The sequence below is a fragment of the Lithobates pipiens genome, unplaced genomic scaffold (assembly GCF_037356315.1).
Source record: "Lithobates pipiens isolate NorthernLeopardFrog02 unplaced genomic scaffold, aLitPip1_a1.2 Scaffold_25, whole genome shotgun sequence".
Taxonomy (NCBI): Eukaryota; Metazoa; Chordata; class Amphibia; order Anura; family Ranidae; genus Lithobates; species Lithobates pipiens.
This window is the reverse complement of record NW_027507787.1, coordinates 10,060,370-10,084,318: the sequence shown is the minus strand read 5'-3', so window position 1 is coordinate 10,084,318 and position 23,949 is coordinate 10,060,370. Positions and strand designations below refer to the sequence as shown.

Here is a 23,949-nt window from a genome sequence, read left to right as displayed (position 1 = left end):
AGACACTGCCAAATTGCTGGATTATCTTCAGTCCCCCCTTGTTTCTCTGCTAATGTGTGATCTGTCTGAACTTGTTGTGACCTGGTAACCTGTTTGAATACTCTTGTTTGCTGCTTGCCATTGACCTCGGATTTGTACCTTAACCATTTTACTTCTTTGCCACTTTTGTACTCAGCTGCCATTGGAACCGCCCCCGGCTTGGATCTCGACCATTCTTCTTCTGATTAACCCTTTTATGCTTCGGACTTGACCTTAGCTCGGATCCCGGACTAAGACTTGCATGGTGCTCTGCACCCTTGGCACCCCTGCCACTCGGTGTCTCCACCAAGTCTCTGTCTTGATCTCCAGAGGCTTTAAGAACCCGTGGTGCAAGGGAGGCCACCCACTACTTTGGTCTCACATCAGGTATGTGGCCCTCGTGACAGCACTATTTAGAAGATATTCACAATTTCTGCAGTCAGTGATGTCACTGGCGCATGCGCATTGCGCTCTAAAGGGTCAGCATGCCGCCCCTTCAGAGTGCTGTGCCACGGCAACTGCCAAAATGTCATTGCAGCTCGGCCATTCAAGCACCTGCGAACCAGGGTGGAAGCTCTGTCAGCAGTGACAGCTCGCTGCTGGCTTTGTTTTAGGGTAAGTCTTTCATAAAGTGCTAGTATGCGATGCATATGATCTTAAAGTGGGTGGTTTTAACCCCTTCCTGACCAGCCACCGCAGTTATACTGCGCCAGATCAGCTCCCCAAGGGCAAACCATCGTAGTTATACGTCGGCTCGCCTTTTGACCACCAGGGGGTACGCGCACGGACCCGATGCGCATGCCGGTGGTCACGATGACCACCGGGCACCCACGATTGCTCCACACAGAGACAGAATGGAGATATGTCAATGTAAACAGATTACCGTGCTGTCAGGGGTGAGGAGAGCGATCGTTGTTCATACTAAATATCCTCATCCAGGCAGTCCCATCTCCCCACAGTTAGAATCACTCCCTAGGTAACACAGTTAACCCCTTGATCGCCCCCTACTGTTAACCCCTTCCCTGCCAGTGACATGTACACAGTAATCCGTGCATTTTTTTTTAGCACTGATCACCGTATAGATGCCAATGATCTCAAAAATGTGTCAAAAGTGTGCGATCTGTCCACCATAATGTTGCAGTTCCAATAAAAATCCCTGATCACTGCCATTACTAGTAACAAAACTAATAATAATAAAAATGCTATAAATCTTTCCCCTATTTTGTAGACTTTATAAATTTTGCGCAAACCAATCATTTCTGAAAATTACTGCAAAGTGTCTGGCTTTCCTATGACAAGATGATCATGTCTTTCATGTGTGCTAGATTGTACATGAGGATGAAACTCCTTCTGCAGGGGTGGCCTGTCATTTGACCTCAAGCACTGTGAAGACTTCTTGGTAAAGTAGTAACCCAACCACATGAACAAGAGAATAGACAATATGGGAGGTTCAGTACACAGAATGTGGTTGCCATAATTACAAGGAAGAGAAATATAATTTAGTTTTTTTTTACATTTTTGGAAAACCATTCAAGTCGTCTAGAAATTATATATGTTTTATATTTTTTGTTTCAGTTTTATTTAATATTCTGCAACATTTTTGTATTTAGTCAATAAAAATGTATTACTGAATACTTAATTTAAAGGATCACTAAAGGCAATTTTTTTTTTTTTTTTAATAGCAAACATGTAATACTTACCTCCACTGTGCAGCTTGTTTTGCACAGAGTGGCCCCGAACCTGCTCTTCTAGGGTTCCTCGGCGGCTGTCTCGGCTCCTCCCCACAACTTCATGCAAGCTCCCTCACATGATGTGGAGTGCTTGCGGGCGCGCTCCCGTGATACAACAATTAAAAAAGTGAATCTTTTCCCAAAAAAAGTGCACTTGTAAGACCACTGCGCAAATACGGTGCGACATAAAGTATTGCAACAACTGCCATTTTATTCTCTAGGGTGTTAAAAAAAAAAAAATATATATATATATATATATATATATATATATATATATATATATATATATATAATGTTTGGGAATTCTAAATAATTTTCTAGCAAAAAAAAAAAAAATGTTTTTAACTTTTAAACACCAAATCTCAGAAAGAGGCACGGCCATTCAATGGTTAATTTGCAGGGATTTTCTCTCACTTCCTGTTTGGCTATGGGACAGGAAGTGAAGGGAAATCTTCCTAATGGGACACAGATGGTGAACAAAAAAAATGTGACAGGGGTTATTACCCTCCCTTAGGCCGCGTACACACGCGCGGACTGTTGGCCCAACTTTGTCCGTCCAACAGTTTGAGCGAACAGTCCGCTCAAACTTAGCATGGACGGACATGGCCACACACGACGGACGAACAGTTTGCTGAAACCGTGCGCGATGACGTGAACGGCACGTACGACGGGACGAAAAATACGACGTCCTATACACTGCAATGCAACCTTCCGACGTGGAAATCCTTTCTGAGCATGCGCGAGACTTAGTTGGCCGAACAAGCCTACACACGAGCGAACAGTCCGCTGAAACCTTGTTTCAGCGGACAGTTTTTCGGAATTTCCGTAAGACCTTGTTCGGCCAACTGTCCGCTGAAACTGTCCGCTGAAGCCCCACACACGAGCGGACTGTCCGCCCAAACACTGTTCAGCGGACAAGGTTGGGCGAACAGTCCGCGCGTGTGTACGCGGCCTTACTCTATCAAAAATGCGAAAAAAAAAAGTTTTGCCTATAGTTCTACTTTAAGGATAAATGAACTGTAGAACAAAAGTATGTTTTTTTTATTGATATTGCAGCTCACCAGTACTTAGATGTGGTATCTGCATTTGTTTGCATTTTTTCAGGTTAAGAATATTTTCAGCAAATACCTAAAATACCTGTTTATCTTTCCAGAAATGCAGTGTCCTTGTCACTTTCCTTTGTAAAACGACTAACCTCATCAGCCCCCATGTAGTATAGTAACAATGGCTCCTGACACAGATACAATGAAGCATATTTGCATGATCAGGGGGAAGATAATTGAAGTGAGGGGAACAACTGCAAAATGAAAACTAATGCAGCCATCACATCTAAGGAATGATAAGCTGCAATATCTTACAATGTGTTTGTTTTGGGGTTTAGATTTGCTTTAAGTTTTTCTTTCCAGGGTTATCTCCCCATCCCACAAGCCACCAGTTGAGACTATACCTAGCCTTTACAACACACATTACTCAGACATGGAGCGCTGTTGTCACTATCAAAAAGGCTATCCTAATAAATATTATGCAGCTGTCATTGAATTGCATGCATGTACGTTATGTAGACAGAACATGGCAGCAAATAGGTTGCAGGGTATTCTGCAGCCCTGAGATGCCACAAGGAAAGAAAAAAACAAAACAAAACAAAAAACAAGTACCTTATTTAAAAAGTGGCAAAAGTTTATGGCACACATTTTAGCAAACTTGGTTCTAAAGTCAGAAGTTTTTTATCTTAAAGTGTTTGTTAACCTAAAAAAAAAAATCCTGTTCCTTTAAAGCATGTTATACAGCACAGTGCTTGTGCTGTCTTATTTGACCCCTGTATCACCTGAAATACCTGGCTGATCCTGCCTGGTTCTGCCCTCCCCCCCTGTAAACTGATCACGGTTTATCATGGCTGCTGAGCCCTGACACCACGGTCAGTTTACATGCCCCTGTCATCCGCAGCTCTCCTCTCTGTCCCCCTCTCCCCTTCCCAGCTTGCATAGATGTGTGCAGCCTATTGCATTAGGGTGTGCACCCCAAAGCTCATACACAAATGTCTTTCTCTACAGCCTCAGCTGCACTGGACAGTGAATGAATGGTAAGTGTTCTTTGCTGAGCTGCTTCCTATTCATTCACAAACTTAAGCATAGTAAACACTTACTTATTAAGTAAAACACTTTACTATGCTTCAGCAATGAATGAACACAGTGAGTGAGTGTGTTCACCTTGTTAATTTAGAAGAAGGAAGGGGCCGGTAAATGACATATTGTCTAGCTCCTTCTCCTGCTGACTTTCCTGAAACATCCCCCTGCAGCAGCTGGGGGAAGAGGAGGGGAGGGAGGCCAGGAGCACTGTGGGGGGCACAATACAGGGGTAAGCCCAGGAACTAGGCAAAATTGGCACCACACCACACTGATTAGGGTGTGCCCAGGCACACCTGGCACACGCCTTTTGTCCGCCCCCTCCCCTCCTGCTGCTGAAATTACTTTTGATTCTTTAAATAATCCTGTGTGTTTGCTGATGCTATGTGCCACAGTGTTTGTGTTTTATAAAAAAAAAAATGCCAGCTATACTTGAATTCTGAGCGCCACCCGGTGCTCACATGACTGCCCGCCTCTCTCCTCCTCACCTCCTGACTGAGGTCAGTGGGGGATACTCAGCACCTCCCGCTGTACCTGTCAGATTAGGAGAGGAGAGAGGCGGCCGGTCTCGTGAGCTCTGAAATCAGACACTGTGGCACATAGGAAACGCATTAGGAAACACACAGGATTATATACAGATATGACAGTGGCTTAACAACCACTTTAACGCATTATATGCATTAAGATAAAAAAAAACTTTTGTGTGCAGCAGCCCCCCCTCAGCCCTCCTAATACTTACCTGAGCCCCGTCTCGATCCAGCGATGTTGCACAAGAGTCTCGGTTGTCCAGGACTCTCCCTCCTCATTGGCTGATAGCAGTGGGTCCTGCTGCTGTCAATCGAAGTCAGTGAGCCAATGAGGAGAGAGAGGGGGCCAGGCCAAATAGCACCTTCATGTCTGAATGGATACACAGAGCAGTGTCTTGGCTCGGCTGCCCCTATAGCAAGCTGCTTGCTGTGGGGGCACTCGACAGGAGGGAGAAGCCAGGAGCACAGAAGAGGGACCCGAGAAGAGGAGGATCTGGGCTGCTCTGTGCAAAACCACCTGCACAGAGCAGGTAAGAATGATATGTTTGTTATTTTTAAATGAAAAAAACAAAGCTTTAATATCACTTTATGCTGTCCATGCGCAGAAGGAATTTTGGCTAGTTCCTGAAAAACTGGCTGAAATTTGGGTCGTGGGTGGCCCTGTTGGTACCCTTCTGCCCAGCATCCTTCCATCTGAAAATTTAAAGAGCCAGGGGAAAAATCAGTCAGATGCAGGCACTGTGTGAGTATTAAGACAGCTGTGGGTGCTGGCTGTCAGAATACAATACTCAGCAAGATACAGTGCCTTGAAAAAGTATTCATACCCCTTAATATTTTCCACATTTTGTCATGTTACAACCAAAAATGTACTTTTTTTTTATTGGGATTTTATGTTATAGACCAACACAAAGTGACACATACAGTATCTCACAAAAGTAAGTACACCCCTCACATTTTTGTAAATATTTTATTATATCTTTTCATGTCCTTAGTCTGCTTGACTTCAGCAAACCGTTTGCGGGCTTTCTTGTGCATGATCTTTAGAAGAGGCTTCCTTCTGAGATGACAGCCATGCAGACCAATTTAATGCAGTGTGTAGCGTATGGTCTGAGCACTGACAGGCTGACCCCCCACCCCTTCAACCTCTACAGCAATACTGGTAGCACTCATATGTCTATTTCCCAAATGCCCTGTACACACGGTCGCACATTCCGACGACAAAATCCGTCTGAATTTTTCCAACGGATTTTGGCCCAAACTTGTCTTGCATACACACGGTTGCACAAAGTTGTCGGAAAATCCAATCGTTCAGAACGAGGTGATGTAAATCACGTATAACGGGACCATAAAGAGGCCAGTAGCCAATAGCTTTCGTCTCATAATTTATTCTGATCATGCGTGGCCCTCGGAATTGTCTACACACGATCGGAATTTAAACGATCGGATTTTGTTGTCAGAAAATTTTAGATCCAGCTCTCAAACTTTGTGTGTCAGAAATTCCGACTGAAAAAGTCTGATGGAGCCCACACACGATTGGATTTTCCGACAACACGATCCGATTGCACATTTTCTATCAGAAAGTCCGACCGTGTGTACAGGGAAAAAGACAACCTCTGGATATGACGCTGAGCATGTGCACTCAACTTCTTTGATCAACAATGGCGAGGCCTGTTCTGAGTGGAACCTGTCCTGTTAAACCGCTGTATGGTCTTGGCCACCGTGCTGAAGCTCAGTTTCAGGGTCTTGGCAATCTTATTATAGTCTAGGCCATATTTATGTAAAGCAACAATTCTTTTTTTCAGATCCGCAGAGAGTTCATGAGTTGCCATGTTGAACTTCCAGTGACCAGTATGAGAGAGTGAGAGCGATAACACCAAATTTAACACACCTGAGACCTTGTAACACTAACGAGTCACATGACACTGGGAAGGGAAAAAGGCGAATTGGACCCATGGACATTTTCATTTAGGGGTGTACTCACTTTTGTTGCCAGTGGTTTAGACATTAATGGCTGTGTGTTGTTATTTTGAGGGGACAGCAAATTAACACTGTTATACAAGCTGTACTCTCACTACTTTACATTGTAGCAAAGTGTAATTTCTTCAGTGTTGTCACATGAAAAGAGAGAATAAAATATTTACAAAAATGTAAGGTGTCTACTCACTTTCATGAGATACTATAATTGTGAAGTAGAAGAAAATGATAAATGTTTTTAAATTTTTTTTACAAATAAATATCTGAAAAGTGTGGCATACATTTGTACTCAGCACCCTTTACTCTGATACCCCTAAGTAAAATCTAGGGCAACCAATTGCCTTCAGAAGTCACCTGATTAGTAAATAGAGTCCACCTGTGTGTAATTTAATCTCAGTATAAGGCTGGGTTCACACTGGTACAACACAACAGTCATACAACTGTGGATCCGACTTTGCCCTGCGACTTGAAGTCCAACTTCCTGTGGCATGATGGAGCGGTGACGTCACAAGGGGACAGGGCCTCCGGATGATGTCAGTGGGTGGCCACGCCCCATGGCTATATAAGTATTGGCACAAGGCGGCCCTAGCATTACAGCGGGAGCGAGCGTTGGTGTCAGGGCTGAGCTCAGCCCTTACTTCTAAGAGCTCTGTGCTCAGTTGTCAGTTAATTGTACTCTTCATTCTACAGTGACTTACCTAGTCTTCATTTCTTGCTTGTCAGCTAGCTCTGCTAGCTATTTAAATTGCATGGATCAGATCTTCTGTGCCTTCGCCTTGGTCATCATATCCTGAGTCAGTCTGCTGTGTTTTCCTGTAAAAGACTTTTGCTTTGCTGACTTCCCTTCTGGTTCCTGATCCTGTTTGTTGCACCCCACTTCGCTGATCTCTGGACCCCTGTTTCTCTGGCTTGTTCTGACTACCCGTCCTGGTTACCGAATTCTGGCTATGTTTCGACAACGTTTTCTCTGTTTATACCATTTCAATAAATTATGTGATTTTTACTGCACTTCTATCTCAGTCTGATTCATGGTTCCTGACAGTCAGGAGAAGATTGGAGGGGAGGAACAGAGGGAGAAGACAGCGGAGAGAGGAGAACCTGCAGTGGAACAAGACATCAGTGGAGGGAGAAGAACCGAACTGGAGGAAGCCATCAGAGGAGGGCGATGAACCGGAGGATGAAGACATCAACATGGGGACAAGGTGCTTTGGGGTGGCCCATGTTGAGGGCATGTGGCCTGGTAATGTTTCGGGGGGGAGCTCTTACTTGTCTCCACCCCCTTTCCTGACCTGCCGGGCTGCATGCTTGGATAAGTGTCTGGTATGAATTTTGGGGGGGCCCCACGCCGTTTTTTTGGTGTAGGGGTTCCCCTTCAAGATCCTCAGAGCACAAGTCGCATGCCAAATTCAGATCAGTTAAGACAATGATCCAACTTTGATCCGACTTCAATGATATTCAATGGGCTGAAGTAGGATCAAAGTCAGACCAAAGTAGTGCAGGAACCTTTTTCAAAGTCGGACCAACTTGTGTCGGACCAGTTAAGATGGCTCTCATAGGGAACCATTGATTTTCACATGTCGTGTGACATGTGCTCCCAATGTCGTAGCGCTTGTCGTACTAGTGTGAACCCAGCCTAAATTCAGCCGTTCTGTGAAGTCCACAGAGGTTTGTTAGAGAACCTTAGTGAACAAATCGCATCATAAAGGCCAAGGAACACATCAGACAGGTCAGGAATAAAGTTGTGGAGAAGTTTAAAGCAGGGCTAGGTTAGGTTCAAAAAAAGCTTTGAACCATCTCACTGAGCACTGGTCAATCCATCCGAATTGGCTATCCACCTAGACATGGCCATGTACCTAAACTGACAGACCAGGCAAGGAGAGCATTAATCAGAGAAGCAGCCAAGAGGCCCATGGAAAATCTGGAGAAGCTGCAGAGATCCACAGGACAACTATTAGTCATGCCCTCCACAAATCTGGCCTTTATGGAAGAGTGTCAAAAAGAAAGCCATTGTTGAAAGAAAGCCATAAGGTGTCCAGTTTGCAAATTGAGAAAAGCCATATGGGGGACACAGCAAACATGTGGAAGAAGGTGCTCTGGTTAGATGAGACCAAAATGTAACTTTTTGGCCTAAAAGCAAAAGGCTATGTGTGGCAGAAAACGAATGCTGCGTACACACGACCGGACTTTCTGGCAGACTAAGTCGAAGGGGTTAGTCCGTCGGACAATCCGATTGTGTGTGGACTAGTCCGATAGTTTTTTGGAAAAAAAATCAGACGGACCTAGAAATAGAAAATGTTTCAAATCTATCCGACGGACTCAATTCCGACGGACTAAAATAGGGAAAATCGTTCGTCTGTGTGCTGGTCAGATGGACCGAATACGACTCAAGGGAAGCTATTGGCTACTGGCTATTGAACTTCCTTGTTTAGTCCCATCTTACATCATGTGTGTGGCCAAGTCAGTTCGTTTGGAAAGTCAATCGGAACTCCGCCCGAAAATCCGTTGGGAAGACCGTCGGACCTAGTCTGCCGGATGTCTGGTCGTGTATACACGGCATAACACTGCACATCACCATGAATAAACCACCCCCACCGTGAAACAAGTTGGTGGCCACATCTTGTTGTGTGGGATGCTTTTCTTCAGCAGGGACAGGGAAGCTGGTCAAAATGAATTGGAGGATAGATGGAGCTAAATAGGAGGTTCACATTCCATGACTCAAGGGGACTGAATACAAATGCACGCTCCACTGTTTAGTGTATGGCTATTCAGTCAGGGTTTACATCTAATATTAAAGCTAGAACACTCTCATTTATCTAGGGTTTGAGTAATACCGCTGTGCTCTGTGAGATCCATTCCTTGCATGCTCTCCATAGTTTCTACACAACTTGCTAGTTCCGCACAAGTACTGTATTTGAGTGCCAAAGACAAGATGATGCAAGACTGCGATTATTACTTCAACCTGTGTTCACTTGTGAAGGGGTCCTCCTATGTACACGGGCAAGGAACTCTTCAAACTGTGCAGTTCCTGAAAACAGATGAAGTTCTAGATGTGCCCTAAGGGCACCTAGCTGTAGGGGGATGTGCAGCAGAAATCACAGCCTAATCACACAAGACAGATCCTGGACATCAGCAGTATAGTGCGACTCATCACACACAAATCCAACAATGGCTGCGCAAGCCAACGGGTGGAGAAATATGCAGAAATCTATCATCATCAGACTATTTCATGGATGTTGTTGGAGACAAACAGGATTTTTTCTAACCATTTAAAAATATTATTCACCAGAAAATGTTTCCCTGAATTCCGTGTAATTTTATAAGAACTGCTCTACAGTAAAACCTTGGATTGCGAGCATAATTCGTTCCAGAAACATGCTTGTAATCCAAAACACTTGTATATCAAAGCAAATTTCCCCATAAGAAATAATGGAAACTCAGATGATTCGTTCCACAACCATTTATGCATAGGTCCTTCAGTTTATAGTCCATACAAAAAGATTATAGCAAAGTGACCAGGTTCTGTAACCATAAAATATCCATACACAGATAGAAGCCTCCACAAGGGGATTAGAAGCCAAATCCAGCAGGATCTACAGAGTAGTAAAGAGAAGAGAGACGACTCTAATGGGCCATACACATGATAGGATTTTTGTGACAACAAATGTTGGATGTGAGTTTGTTGTTGGAAAGTCTGACCATGTGAATGCTCCATAGAACATTTGTTGTCGGAATTTCCCCAGATGTTTCAGAGCAGGTTCTCAAATTTTCCGACAACGAGAATTGTTGTCGGAAATTCCAAGCGTGTGTACACAATTCCGACGCACAAAAAGGGCCACACTGGCTATTGAACTTAATTTTTCCTGGCTCGTCGTATGTGTTGTATGTCACCGCGTTCTTGACGTACGGAATTTCCGACAACATTTGTGTGACTGTGTGTATGCAAGACAAGTTTGAGCCAACATCCTTCGGAAAAAAATCCACAGTTTTGTTGTTGGAAAATCTTATCGTGTGTACATAGCCTTATGCCACGTACACACGATCGGGAATTCTCGTCGGAAAAAGCTCTGATGATTTTCCCGTCGGAATTCCGCTCAAACTGTCTTGCCTACACACGGTCACACCAAATTCCAACCACCAAGAACGCTGTGACGTACAACACGTATGACGGGACTAGAAAAAGGAAGTTCAATACCTAGTAGCCAATAGCTTCCATCTTGTAGTTGAATCTGAACATGCGTTAGTTTTTGCGCGTCGGAATTACATACACAGTATCGGAATTTTCAATAGAAAGTTTTTCCATCGGGAAAATTGAGAACATGCTATCAAATTTTTGCTGGCGGGAATTCGGCCAGCTAAATTCCGATGGAGAATACACAAGGTCGCATTTTCCAATGAAAAGCTCTCATCGGTCTTTTGCTGTCTGAAATTCTGATGGTGTGTACGCTGGCATTAGTGTAGCAATATGTTGCTAAATGTTGTACCTTCGTTAAATGTAAACATATTGCTACAGTAAGACCCCTTACGCTTTGCAGGCGCTACAGTGCTAAAACTAGCGTCTACAAAGTGCCCTGAAAGAGCCGCTCCTCACACTTCAGTTCTTTCATACTGGAGTGGTGCACTGGCAGGATGGTAAAAAAAGTCCTGCTAGCAGCATCTTTGAAGCGGTGAACGAGCGGTGTGTATACCGCTCCTTCACCGCTCCTACCCATTGAAATGAATAGGGCAGCGCGGCTATACCGCCAGCAAAGTGCCGCTGCAGCAGCGCTTTGCAGTGGTGCTAACCCTTTCTCAGCCGCTAGCAGGGGGGTAAAACTGCCCTGCTAGCGACGGAATACCGCCGCCAATATGACAGTAAAGCGCCGTTAAAAATAGCGCCGTTTTACCGCCGGCACCCACACCACCCCAGTGTGAAATGGCCCTTAGAAGTGCCTCTTGTCTCTTTTATACACAGTTGTGACATGATGCTACTTGTTTATCAAGACATCGCTTGTATATCAAGTCAAAATGTATTTCAAAATTTTGCTTGTCTTGCAAAACGCTCTCAAACCAAGTTACTCTCAAACCAAGGTTTTACTGTATTTCCCATTTTTGTGACTTTGTATAAATATATGTAGCACTACTCCCGAAGGGGTAGCTGGTAATTACAGTTTTTTTCCCTGAGTTTCCATTCACACCTAAGCGTAGTGCAGCGACAGCGGCTGCACCACATTTTTTTTTTTAGGTTTTTTTGTGGCGCGTTTTTGGAGTGGCACTATTTATTTAAATGGGCCTCCCTCCACTCCAAAGAAGCTCCAAATCTTGGCACAGAGTCAGGAGTCTTTGGCGTTTATGATTTTTGCCACGATTGTAGAGTGTTTTTAAGAAAAAATGGCATCACAAGCGCGTCCCGTGTTTTTCCGCAATTGTAGAATCGCAGGCAGAATCGCACGATTCCACCACACTCAGGCGTGAACAGAGCCTAAAAATACAGAGGCTGCCCAACACAGCAAGCACCAGTCCATTCACTTCAGTAACACAGTCTAAGGTGGGTATCACTAAATGGCGGAGCATGGTTCCTATCCAGACCACTGCTGTCCCACCATTTAAGAGCTGTTTCTTCCTCTGCAGAGTGGAGAGCAGGGGCAGCTGCCGAGTTAACTTTTCATAATGACAAGCTGATGATTGGTTGCTAGGACCACCCTGCATACTAGCAACCAATCACCTGCTGGTTAACTTGAAGAGTTAACTCCAGCAGCTCTAGTTCCCGCCCTTCATTCAAAGCCGCTGTGCCTCCTGTTCTCCATTCTGTGTACCCGAGTAAAGTAGGAAAGTGGTTCAGACATGAAATATGAACAAATATCCCTAGTGCGTACTTATCTCAATTAAAGTGACACTTTAGTCAGAAATGTAAGCCCTGCTAGATCACTTCAGGTTGGCCCCCTTTTTCAGGTATAGCTATGTAAATCATTGACAATAAGTGCAGTTTAAAATCCAATAATACACGATCCCATCCTGTTCTGCATGTGCTCGGTTGCTTTCTATTCTAATGCCGCGCAAACATAATCGGACTTTCCGGCGAACTAGAGTCTTTTGGGCAATTCGATCGTGTGTGGGCTCCAGCTGACTTTTTCTTCCCCAAAGTCCGGCGGACCTAGAAATAAGACTGGCTTTAAATATGTCCGCCGGACTCAGCTTTTAGCGGACAATCCGTTCGTCTGTATGCTAGTTCGACAGACTAAAACCGATGCTAGGGCAGCTATTGGCTACTGGCTATGAACTTCCTTATTCTACGTTATCACGTTCGAATCCGTCTGACTTTTGGAGTGATCGTGTGTGGCCAAGTCCGTTCGTTTGAGACCTCAGCTGCAAAGTCCGTCGCATTGTCAGCCGGACCAAGTCCGTCAAAGTCCGGCCGTGTGTGCGGCACAGTGGTGTAGTGGTTAGCACTCTCACTTAGCAGTAAAAAGGGTCGCTGGTTTGAATCCCAACCAGGACACTACCTGCCTGGAGTTTGCATGTTCTCCCTGTGCCTGCGTGGGTTTCCTCCGGGTACTCTGGTTTCCTCCCACACTCCAAAAACATCCAGGTAGGTTAATTGGCTTCTGTCCCAAATTGGCCCTAGTATATGAATGTGGACCTTGGATTGTGGACTCCTGGAGGGTAGGGACCGATGTGAGTGTGCAATGTACAGGGATAGGGACAATTGTAGACACTCACTCAGGTTGAACTGGATGGATTGGTGTCTTTATTCAACCTTACTAACTATGTAACTATGTGTGTACACAGCGTTAGGCATATTTAGACACTGTGCCGAATCTGCTGACAACCTTAAAGTGAAACAAAACCCTCTTATCCTTTACAGCCAAGGAAGCTGCTTCTGTTTCATCTGCAACTGCCGTGGTGTTGCACATGCGATTAGTAATGACACCAGCCATTTGATGGTTTGATAGTTTGGTTGAGGATACAAGCAAATGTGACAATTAGAAATCCCGACATTCCAGGAATGTGACTGTTTAGTTGCGTTTTATGACTTGCTGATGTTCAGGAGCAATGCTGGAGGCCATTTACAGCACACACTCATGTTGGTAGCATAATTATTAATGTCAAATTCATGGTCCTTGGTAAAGAACATTATTTTTTATAAAGTTGTTATGGGTAAAGTTTCACTTTAAGAATACTAAGAGCCATTTCTGTCTGCTGCTTCGTTCTTCAGCTATCCATATCTTCTGACAAGTTTTTCTGACATCAAGAGAGAAAAAAAAGGTAACTGGGGAGGGTTCTCCGGCAGATTGACAGCCTCAGCTCTGTTCCTGTGTGCTGTGTGTAGGGGGGTCTGTGCCTTCCCTCCAATCATCTCTCAGAGCTCTCCTCATTGAACTGTGCAGAGTGTAATTTCAGCTCGCCATCTACTTATTTCTGACAGCTCAGACAAGCTTTATAAATTTTGGACATTGAATACATGTAGAGAAGCCTGCAGATAAACAAGTACAACTTTCATAGGAGGATTTGTTTCATCTCTGTGTTTCACCTGAGGATAATCACTTCGCTGGGCATATTTAGGGGTTTATAACTACTTTAAGGGGCAGAGCTGTGGGGAGCTGTAATGTGAAGGGAGGCAGAGGACACCACTGTGGGGGGTAGGGTTGCCATTTTTAATAATAATAATGTGGCAATAATACTGTGGCACACATAGTGCCCCCTCACTATCCTCTCAGGCCCTGATCCAAGCAATACTCCTGTCGGAATATTGTGACCGGGTTTCAGGTGGACTGAAACCCAGACACATGATTCAAAACTCAGGCTGTCTGGGTGAATCCCTGACAGGTGGCATCCCTAGTGGGGGGGGGGGGGGTGCTGTTATGAAGGGGAGCAGAAGACATTACTCTGGGGAGAGGTGATGTGAAGGGGGGAGAGGTCATGTGAAAGGGGGCAGTGCACACCACTCTGGGGAGAGGTGATGTGAAGGGGGGCAAAGGTCTCTACTCTGGAGAGGGTTGATGTGAAGGGGGCCAGAGGACATTACTCTGGGGAGATGTGATGTGAAGGGGGGCAGAGGACACTACTCTGGGGAAAGGTAATGTAAAGGGGGCAGAGGACACTACTCTGGAGAGGGTTGATGTGAAGGGGGCCAGAGGACATTACTCTGAGGAGAGGTGATGTGAAGGAGGGAGAGGTGATGTGAAGGGGTGAAGAGGACACTACTCTGGAGAGAGTTGATGTGAAGGGGGCCAGAGGACACTACTCTGGGGAGAGGTGACGTGAGAGGGGCAGAGGACACTACTCTGGGAGAGGTGATGTGAAGGGGTTCAGAGGACACTACTCTGGAGAGGGTTGATGTGAAGGGGGCCAGAGGACATTACTCTGGGGAGAGGTGATGTTAATGGGGAAGAGGTGATGTGAAGAGGTGCAGAGGACGCTACTCTGGACAGAGTTCATGTGAAGGGGGGCAGAGGACACTACTCTGGGGAGAGGGGATGTGAAGTGAGGCAGAGGACACTACTCTGGGTAGAGGTGATGTGAAGGAGGGTAGAGGACACTACTCTGGGGAGAGGTGATGTGAAGGGGGCAGACGCCACTACTCTGGAGAGGGTTCATGTGAAGGGGGCCAGAGGACATTACTCTGGGGAGAGGTGATGTGAATGGGGAAGAGGTTATGTGAAGAGGTGCAGAGGACGCTACTCTGGGGAGAGTTGATGTGAAGGGGGGCAGAGGGCACTACTCTGGGGAGAGGGGATGTGAAGGGGGGCAGAGGGCACTACTCTGGGGAGAGGGGATGTGAAGTGAGGCAGAGGACACTACTCTGGGGAGAGGTGATGTGAAGGGGGGCAGATGACACTACTCTGGGGAGAGGTGATGTGAAGGGGGGAAGACGACATTACTCTGGGGATAGGTGATGTGAAGGGGGGCAGACGACACTACTCTGGAGAGGGTTGATGTGAAGGGGGCCAGAGGACATTACTCTGGGGAAAGGTGATGTGAAGAGGTGCAGAGGACGCTACTCTGGAGAGAGTTGATGTGAAGGGGGGCAGAGGACACTACTCTGGGGAGAGTGAATGTGAACTGGGGCAGAGGACACTACTCTGGGGAGAGGTGATGTGAAGGGGGTGAGAGGACACTACTCTGGGGAGAGGTGATGTGAAGGGGGGCAGAGGACAGGGGGAAGAGGACACTACTCTGGGGAGAGGTGATGTGAAGGGGGTGAGAGGACACTACTCTGGGGAGAGGTGATGTGAAGGGGGGAGCAGAAGACATTGCTGTGAAGTAGAAACTGTGATGTAAAGGGGGACTGAGGACACTGATGTAAGAATGGGATTGTGATAGGAGAGGAGGGGGACTGTGATGTGAAGGATCTGAGTTTAACAGAATCCAAGATGGCCTGGCCGGGGCTCTATCTGCTCCTGTAACTGGAAAGCCTCACTCCTGCCCGTGTGACTGCTGCTAGTGCCGATGTGCCGGGATAAGGGAAACATTTCTGCCACGCTGCAAAGCAAAACACTGAGGCATCTGTACAGCCCTATGCAGCTTAAGGGGGTCAGTAAAAATGCATCTTAGCTTCCTATTCTTACTGCTCCACCCCCCCCCCCCCCCATCTGCCACCCAAGCCTCATAATACCCCAGATTGTATGTAAGATTTGTCTGTGTGTGCCCAGCAAGTTTGACAGTTCCATCATAAAAATCCTGTCTTCTGTTTTTTTAATTTTTAAAGTATAACTAAAGACAAAACTTTTTTTTTTGTTTTGGAGAAAGTGAATAGGGATTAGAACCCCTGACAGTTTTTCTTGCTGTCTGTGCACCTGTTCGGGAGATTCACCCTCTCAGTGAAAGTAAAAGAAAATCCTGAAATTTTGGTTGACACCAGAACAGTAATAGAGGGGAAATCTTCCACTGGGGGACACTAGTTCTGGTCACCTGGGGGTACCACAAGGAATTCCCTTAATGTATAGCAATTTTCTCTCACTTCCTGTTTGGCTATGGGACAGGAAGTGAAGGGAGACCTCCACAATGGGACACAGATGGTGAAAACAAATCTGACAAGGGTTATCACTCTCCCCTGCTCTATACAAAATGAAAAAAAAATTTTTTTTTTTACTATAGTTCTACGTTAACCTCTTGCTGGCCACATAATGCATACATGCAGCAGCAGGAAAAGACACTGGAATGCCTGAGACAGCACTCAGCATGTGACTGCAATGGGAGCCAATCACAGCGCTTACATGATAGCAAAGCCCACCACCTCCCAGCATTAAAGCTCAAACTTTACATATATCGGCCAATTTACAAACATGAAAGTAGTAGATGGACTAAAAGGACAGAGACACGGCTGTCTGCAAGGTGTATTTAAAAAAAAAATATTTCAGGCAGCTCCAGCCTCCAACAGCCACACAAAGTCCGCTAAATACCTTTTCTCATCATCAGTACATAGCAGCCTTGTGACTTCTATTAGTGTCTGCGGGAGGAGTTTTCATTCTCCTCTGATTGTCCTATGAGGCTACAGGACCCCTGACCCTCTGTCTGGACAGTGTTGATTGGCCCTATGCTGATCAAATGCTTCTGATTTTACTGTTGTGGGTTTTGTAACACTTAAAATCAGTATCCACAGAGTTCCCCATTACATCAGATCGCAGCATCCCCCCTTTCAATGCATGGGGGAACTTTGCAGACCCTGATGTAAGGAGGAACTCTGCAGACCCTCATGCAAGGGAGAACTCTGCAAACCCTTTTGTAAGGGGGAACTCTGCAGACCCTCCCTGATGTAAGGAGGAACTCTGCAGACCCTGATCCAAGGGGCAACTCTGCGGACCTTGATCCCAGGGGGAACTCTGCGGACCCTGACGTAATGGGGAACTCTGCGGACCCTGATGTAATGGGGAACTCTGTGGACCTGGATGTAAGGGGGAACGTTGTGGACCCTGATGTAAGGAGAAACTCTGCGGACCCTGATGTAAGGGGGAACTCTGCAGACCCTCCCTGATGTAAGGAGGAACTCTGCAGACCTTGATGCAAGAAGGAACTCTGTGGACCTTGATCCAAGGGGCAACTCTGCGGACCTTGATCCCAGGGGGAACTCTGCGGACCCTGACGTAATGGGGAACTCTGCGGACCCTGATGTAATGGGGAACTCTGTGGACCTGGATGTAAGGGGGAACGTTGTGGACCCTGATGTAAGGAGAAACTCTGCGGACCCTGATGTAAGGGGGAACTCTGCAGACCCTCCCTGATGTAAGGAGGAACTCTGCAGACCTTGATGCAAGGAGGAACTCTGCGGACCTTGATCCAAGGGGCAACTCTGCGGACCTTGATCCCAGGGGGAACTCTGCGGACCCTGATGTAATGGGGAACTCTGCGGACCTTGATGTAAGGAGAAACTCTGCGGACCCTGATGTAAGGAGAAACTCTGCGGACCCTGATGTAAGGGGGAACTCCGTGGACCCTGATGCAAAGGGGAACTCTGCAGACCCTGATGTAAGGGGGAACTCTGCGGACCCTCCCTGATGTAAGGAGGAACTCTGCAGACCCTGATGCAAGGGAGAACTCTGCGGACCCTGATGTAAGGGGGAACTCTTCAGACCCTGATGTAAGGGGGAACTCTGCGGACCCTGATGCAAAGGGGAACTCTTTTACTGTTGTGGGTTTTGGCCTTGATCCAAGGGGGAACTCTGCGGAGCCTGATGCAAGGGGGAACTCTGCGGACCCTGATGTAAGGGGGAACGCTGTGGACCCTGATGTAAGGAAGAACTCTGTGGACCCTGATGTAAGGGGGAACTCTGCGGACCCTGATGCAAGGGGAAGTCTGCGGACCCTGATGTAAGGGGGAACTCTGCAGACTCTGATGCAAGGGGGAACCCTGCGGACCCTGATGTAAGGGGCGAACTTTGCGGACCCTTATGTAAGGGGGAACTCTGCGGACCCTGATGCAAGGGGGAACTCTGCAGACCCTGATGCAAGGGGGAACTCTGCGGACCCTGATGTAAGAGGCGAACTTTGAAGACCCTGATGTAAGGGCTCTGTGGACCCTGATGTAAGGGGGAACTCCGTGGACCCTGATGCAAAGGGGAACTCTGCAGACCCTGATGTAAGGGGGAACTCTGCGGACCCTCCCTGATGTAAGGAGGAACTCTGCAGACCCTGATGCAAGGGAGAACTCTGCGGACCCTGATGTAAGGGGGAACTCTGCAGACCCTGATGTAAGGGGGAACTCTGCGGACCCTGATGCAAAGGGGAACTCTTTTACTGTTGTGGGTTTTGGCCTTGATCCAAGGGGGAACTCTGTGGACCCTGATGTAAGGAAGAACTCTGTGGACCCTGATGTAAGGGGGAACTCTGCAGACTCTGATGCAAGGGGGAACCCTGCGGACCCTGATGTAAGGGGCGAACTTTGCGGACCCTTATGTAAGGGGGAACTCTGCGGACCCTGATGCAAGGGGGAACTCTGCAGACCCTGATGCAAGGGGGAACTCTGCGGACCCTGATGTAAGAGGCGAACTTTGAAGACCCTGATGTAAGGGCTCTGTGGACCCTGATGTAAGGGGGAACGCTGTGGACCCTGATGCAAGGGGGAACTCTGCGGACCCTGATGCAAGGGGGACCTCTACGGACCCTGATGTAAGGGGGAACTCTGCGGACCCTGATGTAAGGGGGAACTCTGCGGACCCTGATGCAAGGGAGAACTCTGCGGACCCTGATGCAAGGGAGAACTCTGCGGACCCTGATGCAAGGGAGAACTCTGCGGACCCTGACGTAAGGGGGAACTCTGCGGACCCTGATGCAGGGGGAACTCTGCAGACCCTGATGTAAGGGGGAACTCTGCAGACCCTGATGTAAGGGGGAACATTCTGCGGACCCTGATGTAAGGGGGAACATTCTGCGGACCCTGATGTAAGGGGGAACATTCTGCGGACCCTGATGTAAGGGGGAACATTCTGCGGACCCTGATGTAAGGGGGAACTCTGCGGACCCTAATGTAAAGGGGAAACTCTGCGGACCCTGATGTAAGGGGGAACATTCTGCGGACCCTGATGTAAGGGGGAACATTCTGCGGACCCTGATGTAAGGGGGAACATTCTGCGGACCCTGATGTAAGGGGGAACATTCTGCGGACCCTGATGTAAGGGGGAACTCTGCGGACCCTAATGTAAAGGGGAAACTCTGCAGACCCTGATGTAAAGGGGAACTCTGGTATTTGTAGATTGAATATTGATATTTACACTGAAAATGGCCATTTTGGGTAACTTTTGGCTCTGTCAGTAAACGTCACTTCGGGAGGTTGGCAGCCCTGGCGCTGGGAGGCGGTGTGAAGGGTCAGACCTGGAAGCACACATGTCATTTGTGTTCCAATTGGGGAAGTTTGGGGTCCCCTCAGAAAATGTTCTGGGTGAGTTGTGATGGTGAGGGCGATACATGATACAGAAATACTAATCCAGCACTTTGTCACGTAAAGCAGCGGCGGCGGTGATATGTGTAGAGAGTGATGATGTCACTGTGGGGGGTGGGTGATATCACTGTGTATACGGGATGATCCTGGGAACATCTGATCGCTGATTCTGGCTTCCCCTCACATTCCTCGCCCTCTTCTCCTGTAGGTGACGTCATGGCCGCAGGAATCCCTCTCTCGCTTCCAGGGTTCTCCTTATAAGGTGAACAAGGCGCGTGACGTCACGGGCCGGGATCGGGAGTAGCGTGCCTCCAGTGACCGGCACCGCCCACTGCCAATGGAATGACAGGGAGCGGACAGCGGAGGGGGCGGGGCCTGGCGTGCGTGGGAAGGCGGGGACGGCAGGACGTCACCCAGCGGCCGGAGTTGGGAGTGTTGTGTGGAAGTGTCCGTAGAGTGGAGGAGAGGAGTGCCCGGTAACAGAGCGGAGAAGCCGGGTGGGGAGAAGCCGTATTGTGTCCGTAAAGACAGTCCCGGGAACCGCACATTCTTCTCCTTAGTGAGGACGCACCGCCCGGCCGCCACCATGCCTGTCTTCCACACCAAGACCATCGAGAGTATCCTGGAGCCGGTGGCCCAGCAGATCTCCCACCTGGTCATCATGCATGAGGAGGGAGAGGTAGACGGCAAGGCCATCCCGGAGCTCACCGCACCTGTGGCGGCTGTCCAGGCGGCCGTCAGCAACCTGGTCCGGGTAAGTGACCGCCAATGCACACCTACCTACCTCCAACACCCACTGCAGGGGGTATGAATGGGAGTCTTAGTGTATCTTCACAGCAGGCCCTGGCCTCAGGAGCTTACAATCTAACTTTATATATTAGAAGAGCTCTTATTACAGTGTTGGAAGAGATCAGAGTGCTGGAGGAGACCACACAAGTCCAGGGAGGACATGCACCCTCTATGGGGTGGTGCCCTTGTCAGGACCTGAACCCAGGCCCCCGGGGCGAACCTGGGGGGAGGTAGGCAGGACAAGACTATGGATAGCCACATACCGGAAAAAGACTTAAAATCCTGTGTTTTATTGAAAATCGTAGGTCACATCAAATAGCCCACAGCAAAGGAAAAGGGTACAAAACTGACGCGTTTCGCACTGGAATCAGTGCTTACTCATAGCTGCTAACCTGGGGGGGTCTCTTCCCTGTCTGTCCTCCTCTGTACAGTACTAAGTCAGCAATGCGGACCCTGGCGGAGCTGCCGCACATGCATGGTAGCGATGTCATCTCCGCCCGGTCAGTGACAGCAGCTGGCCATCTTTAATATTAATTGGACCCTGGGCAAAACTTTTCTTGGGGGTGCCCCCCCCCCCCCGCATGCAGTTTTTCGCTCTCCACCGCTCTTAGACATACAATAAATAGCAGCTAGACTCAAAATAAGTTTACTGAATCGGATCAGGCAGCGATTGCGATTAGTTGCAAGAGGTTACAGTGTATCATTATCGCTCACTGACTGCCAGAGGTTACATTGTATCATTATCGATCACTGACTGGTTGTTAGAGGTTACAGTGTATCATTATTGCTTACTGACTGGTTGTTAGAGGTTACAGTGCATCATTATCGCGCACTGACTTGTTGCTAGAGGTTACAGTGTATCATTATTGCTCACTGACTGGTTGCCAGGGGTTACAGTGTATCATTATCGCTCACTGACTGGTTGATAGAGGTTACAGTGTATCATTATCGCTCACTGACTGGTTGTTAGAGGTTACAGTGTATCATTATCGCTCACTGACTGGTTGCCAGGGGTTACAGTGTATCATTATCGCTCACTGACTGGTTGCCAGGGGTTACAGTGTATCATTATCGCTCACTGACTGGTTGATAGAGGTTACAGTGTATCATTATCGCTCACTGACTGGTTGCCAGGGGTTACAGTGTATCATTATCGCTCACTGACTGGTTGCCAGGGGTTACAGTGTATCATTATCGCTCACTGACTGGTTGATAGGGGTTACAGTGTATCATTATCGCTCACTGACTGGTTGTTAGAGGTTACAGCACACATTACAGCTCACTGATTCATTGCTAGAGGTCAGAGCACATGATTTCTGCTTGTTGACCTGGTTGCTAGAGATTACTGTGGATATGACCTCGGAGGGGGCACATGAATACATATCAATGCCACTGGCGGCCGCTATTTACGTATGAATGCTATAGTTGCATATGAATGCCACCGCTATTTACATATGAATGCCGGTAAATTACATGTAAAAACAGGGTCTTTAGGTGAGTCATCTGTACACAACAATAGGGCAGAGCTGAGCAGCATTTGTAGCAGCACTTCACACTGAGATATTGGGACACGACACTAAAACCTCAAGGGGAGAGGGAACTTAAAGCAGGATAGTTGGCAAGTACGAGGCAGCCGATTTGGGCCCCACAACAATGACAGGGCCCAGGGCAGCTGCCCCTTTTGCCCTGCCTTAAAAACAGCCCTGTGGCCATCCAGACCTGGAAGTGGACCGTCCACCTGAAGATATCAGTTCCGGGGACTGGACTCTAGGTGAGTGTAGTTCTGCTTTAGGTTCCATTCACATTTCACAGAATCACAATTTTGATCGCAATTTCAAAATGCACTGCAATATGCAAGTTCAGGTACCGTTCCTTTCCATGGCACCTAAAACACGTTGTGGTTTTGTGTTGTACAAATTGTGTTGCGTGAAGCGTGTCACCCAAAAAGGAGCAGGAGGTTCTTTTGGGTGATGAGCTTCGCGCGATGCGATTTGCTGAAAATAATAGCACCTGAACCTGCGTTTTTGCGATCGTAGATCGTGAGCAGAATTGCAGCGATTCTGCCCCAGATTCTAAACGCCAAATGTGAGGGGAGCCCTAAAGCTGAACTTTACTCATAACAACTTAATAAAACATTTTATATTTTTTTTAGCACAAAGCATACATTTCAAATTAACTACTTGCTGCCCACGCTATAGCTGAAAGACGGCTGCAGCGCTGGCCTTAATTGCTGGGAGGGCGTCATCCCGAACAAGTGCAGTCTGCGCACCGCGCTCTGTGATCGCTGGGTCTATGAGACTCGGCTGATCGCAGATCCGAGTAAGGGGTCGATCCCAGCCCCTTACCACGTGATCAGCTGTCAGCCAATCACGGCTGATCATGTGATGTAAACAGAAGCTCGTAATCATTTTTTTTTTTTCGTTTGTTTTTTCTTCCTCATGCTGTCATTGTGAGGGGGGGGGAAAGCCGATCACTGGCTTCTGTCAGAGGGACATCAGTCCCTCACTCAGAAAGCCGTGGCAGTGCCCACCAGTGCCGCCAATCAATGCCCATTAGTGCAGCCTATCAGTGAAGGAGAAAAATTACTTGTTTTCAAACTTTTTTAACAAACTATGAAACAGTTTTTTTTTTATTTATTTTTTTTTATTTTGTTTTCAAAATTTCGGTCCCTTTTTGTTTAGCAAAAAATAAAAAACCCAGCAGCAATTAAATGCCACCAAAAGAAAAAAAATATATAACAATTTCATTTGGGTAAACTGTAGCATGACCGCACAATTGTCATACAAAGAGTGACGGCACTGAAAATTGGTCTGGGCAGAAAGGGGATTTAAGTGCCCAGTAAGCAAGTGGTTAATAAATACGCTACCAAAATTAGCGTGTGCTGTAAATTGCCTCCAGTATTGTTCCTGTTTCTTCTTGCTGGAAAGCTGCTATTTTGCTGAAACCCAGAGCCCCTGAACAGCAGTAAATAATAAAGTGGAACTAAATCCATTAATTTAACGGTTTCAAAAATTGGTCCCCTTCCTGGAATGTGGGAAATTGCTAACTGTCACAGTCGCTTGTGTTCTTAACCAAACTGTCAAACCACCAAATGGCTGGAGTCATATCTGATCACATGTGCAGCACCATGGCAGTTGCAGAACAAACAGAAGCAGCTTCCTTGGCTGTAAAGGATTGGAGGGTTAAATTCCACTTTACTGCTGTCAGCAGATCGGCCTCGATAAATTCAGCAGTGCCTAAAATTAGAGAGCAACTGAGCATGTGCAGGGCAGGGTGAGGCTGCATATTACTGGCTTTTACACAGTATTAGCACTTAAGTTTTTAATGTTGTAATAGCTATACTTGCAAAAGGGACCAGCCTGAAGTGATCTAACAGGACTTAATTTTCTGACTAAAGTTCCACTTTATCCCCTTGGTGTCAGTCCCTAAAGGGTTTT

The 23,949-nt window shown here is 47.1% G+C and overlaps 1 protein-coding gene across 2 annotated transcripts in view; it reads left to right on the top strand.

The window, feature by feature from the left end:
• The first annotated feature begins 20,125 nt into the window (after window positions 1-20,125).
• VCL (vinculin) overlaps window positions 20,126-23,949 on the top strand; it is a 112,156-nt gene continuing 108,332 nt past the window's right edge. Inside the window, exon 1 of one of the 2 annotated variants that reach the window (XM_077454047.1) lies at window positions 20,126-20,477. In XM_077454047.1, coding sequence (XP_077310173.1) covers window positions 20,310-20,477 — 168 coding nt within the window. In that variant the 5' untranslated portion in view covers window positions 20,126-20,309. The remainder of the gene's footprint in view (window positions 20,478-23,949) is intronic. The other variant, XM_077454048.1, reaches the window with a different exon arrangement.